The 3,157-nt window shown below is 44.7% G+C and overlaps 1 protein-coding gene across 1 annotated transcript in view; it reads right to left on the bottom strand.

Moving 5' to 3' along the window:
- Positions 1-308: 308 nt before the first annotated feature.
- LOC107299564 (LIM and calponin homology domains-containing protein 1-like) overlaps positions 309-3,157 on the bottom strand; it is a gene marked incomplete at its 5' end in the record, with an annotated part of 22,605 nt that continues 19,756 nt past the window's right edge. The window contains one exon of the mRNA XM_029286804.1: positions 309-565. Coding sequence (XP_029142637.1) covers positions 309-565 — 257 coding nt within the window. The remainder of the gene's footprint in view (positions 566-3,157) is intronic.

Genomic DNA, 3,157 nt, shown 5'->3' on the forward strand with positions numbered 1-3,157 from the left:
TCATCAGTGCTAGAATGGAGTGGGTTTTGTAGAATAGAGGAGAAAAGAAAGGGGATAAGGAGGAAGAAGAAGAAGAGGAAGTGGAGGAAGACTGTGGGGTCCTTGGCGCTCTCTGAACTTGCTGGTTTTGCTGCAGATGTTTCATTACCCAGCTAGGCAACAACACCAGTGCTCAAAGGGAGTGGGGGTTTTCTCTAGCCTTCCCCAAGGACCCCCCAGTTCAACCCTGAGCTATAAATACTCTCTTCTGTTGGTGACATGTCCGTGGATGATGACGCGACTTGGTCATCTGAAGTTTGATCCAGACCTTACCTGAAAGGTCTCTCTCCTCCTAGTGGGGACGACATGGTGCTCCAACTCTTCCGGAAGTCATCTCGTTCGGCTTTCTTCTTCCTGAGTGGAGCCGGAATATAGGCAGACTGATTGTTTTTGTTGGGAAGGTATTGGTTAAAAGGCACAACTGATTTGGGCTCGCTGTAAGACGTCCGCCTGGCAGACATGTCATCCTTCTTCACGTCTGGATGCTTTCGATGGGACAGGTCAGACTCCGAATCACTTCCTCTTCCTGTTTATAAAAAAAAAAAAAGCCGTAAGCAAAGTTTCAAAATGGAGCTAAACGCGTGTTCCACAATCAAAATAATTCTGTTTATTTAGCCACAACGGGGTCCTTCTTCTCTTTCCCGTCTCAAAACATACAGTCTGCAGACTTAGACATGTAGTAGGGCTGTATTACTATTATCCTTCTCGTCTTCTATATCTTTCCTACTACCTTCTCCTATTGGTATCTTATGATTTACCACTTGTTGTTTGTATTTTATGATTTATGATTGTATCTTATGATGTATGATCTATGACTTATCGCTCTGTTGTTTGTATGTACACTGAGAGCTTATGCACCGGAGACAATTCCTTGTGTGTCCAATCATACTTGGCCAATACAGAATTCTATTCCATTCCATATTCCAATTTCTATTTCAATTTCTATTTCAATTTCTATTTCAATTTCTATTCCAGTTTCTATTCTATTCTATTCTATTCTATTCTATTCTATTCTATTCTATTCTATTCTATATTCCAATATATATTCTATTCTATTCTATTCTATTCTATTCTATTCTATTCCATTCCATTCCATTCCATTCCATTCCATTCCATTCTATATTCCAAGATATATTCCATCCCATCCCATCCTATCATATCCTATCCTATATTCTGTTCTCTATTCTCTATTCTCTATTCTATCCTATCCTATCCTATCCTATCCTATCCTATCCTATCCTATCCATTCCTTTCCATTCCATTCCATTCCATTCCAGTCTCTATGCCAGTGGTGGCGAACCTATGGCACGGGTGCCAGAGGTGGCACTCGGAGCCCTCTCTGTGGGCACACGTGCCGTTGCCCCAGCCTTGCCTCCCCCCATGACCCTCTCCTCACCAGCAGCCCTCCTGGAGAAGGGTCGCCCCCGAGCGTGGGCCACGCGGAGCAGCGCAGTTAAGGACATGGCAGCCAGGCAGCGTAGACAAGATTCTACCCTCATGCCCCATCACGCACAGTTGATGCTGCGGGGCGTGGGCAGAGGGCGTGGCTGCCATGGTGCTGCTGGGCGATCTGCGGCGGGCCCTGGGGGCGATGAGTGGCCCTGCGGGCAGGCAGGGTGGGGGTGGAGCGGGGGCGGGGCCAGTTTTTGGGCACTCGGTCTCTAAAAGGTTCGCCATCACTGCTCTATGCCATGCCATGTCATTCTTAGATTATTAACTGCCTGCAGGACCTCAAATTAGTCCTTCAATTCTGCCGGATAAAGCCAGGAATGCAATTTCCAAAATGCAGAATTTGAGATTCGCCAGTGGGATCATTCAGTGGGAAAAAAGGGACGGAATCCTTAGATAATATATTCACACAGTTAAGAGCCTTGGCCAAAGGCAGCCAGCCAAGTTTGTCTCGCCATGTTTTTCCTTCCAAGAGTAGGAGTGTCACACGCCTAGTGGGCCCGCTCTTTTTTTTCTTCCGCTTTTACTGTTTCTAGGTAGCTAACTGAAACTCAAGAGTTTAAGCTGAAAAGGGACACTGGAAATGCAAACTGGGGTGGGGGGGGGGAGAAAGAGCTTTGAGAAAAAGGGAGCCGAGAAAAGGGAGCCTGTTTCTGCATTCTCAATGTTTTTCTTGCTCAGAATTGTTATGTCACACAACGCCATCGTCTATTTAAACGATGCCTGCAGGAAATTTGAAGAAAGGAGATTTCATCCTCGTAGCAAAAAGAAAGAATTTCAGAGGAGACCAAAGGGGGGGGGGGGAAGAATCCAAAGTTATTCAAGAAGATAGAAAAAGCCCGAACGGCATTCTTCAAAATGAAAAAGCTCTTCTGCAGTCACGACAGAAGCCTAAGACTGAAAATCAGGCTTGTCAGATGCTATATTTTTTCCTATCCTGCTCCATGGAGTAGAGAGCTGGTCTCTGACACAAGGCCACCTGAAGAGACTGGAAGCATTTGAAATGTGGATTGACAGGCGGCTGTTACGTAGAAGCTGGGTGGACAAGATCAGAAATGAGGAGGGGATAAGCCGCCTGGGAAATCCCAGGGAAATCATCAAAACAATTAAAAAATGAAAATTAGAATATTTCGGACACGTGATGCGACACCCAGAAGAACACGGCCTACTCCATTTAATCCTCCAGGGAAAGACTGAAGGCCAACGAGGTCCAGGCAGAAGAAGAACGTCGTGGCTTCAAAATCTAAGGGACTGGTTTGGACAAAACTCAGCAGCACTTTTTCGTACGGCGGCTGGTAAAAACCGGATCGCCAACATGATTGCCAACGTCCGATAACGGATATGGCACAAGAAGAAGAAGAAGCAATCATCTAATTATTTCAGACGTAATGCGTTTAATTCTTTGCTCTTCAAGGTGTATCAAACAAACAAAGAGTAAAGAAAGGGCTCCATACACACAGACACACATACACACACATACACACACATACACACACATACACACACATATACATACATACACACACACACACATAAAATCAATGTTGCCAGGTTTTATAAATATAAACTAATGATCAATACGGGCATTAAAGAGTAGAGATTAACCAGAACATCAGTAAACCCAACATTAAATTTGGGCTAAGAAAATTCTCATGCAACTCTAAAGTCT

This window comes from Protobothrops mucrosquamatus, unplaced genomic scaffold (genome assembly GCF_001527695.2).
Source record: "Protobothrops mucrosquamatus isolate PMUCROS unplaced genomic scaffold, P.Mucros_1.0 scaffold5115, whole genome shotgun sequence".
Lineage (NCBI taxonomy): Eukaryota > Metazoa > Chordata > Lepidosauria > Squamata > Viperidae > Protobothrops > Protobothrops mucrosquamatus.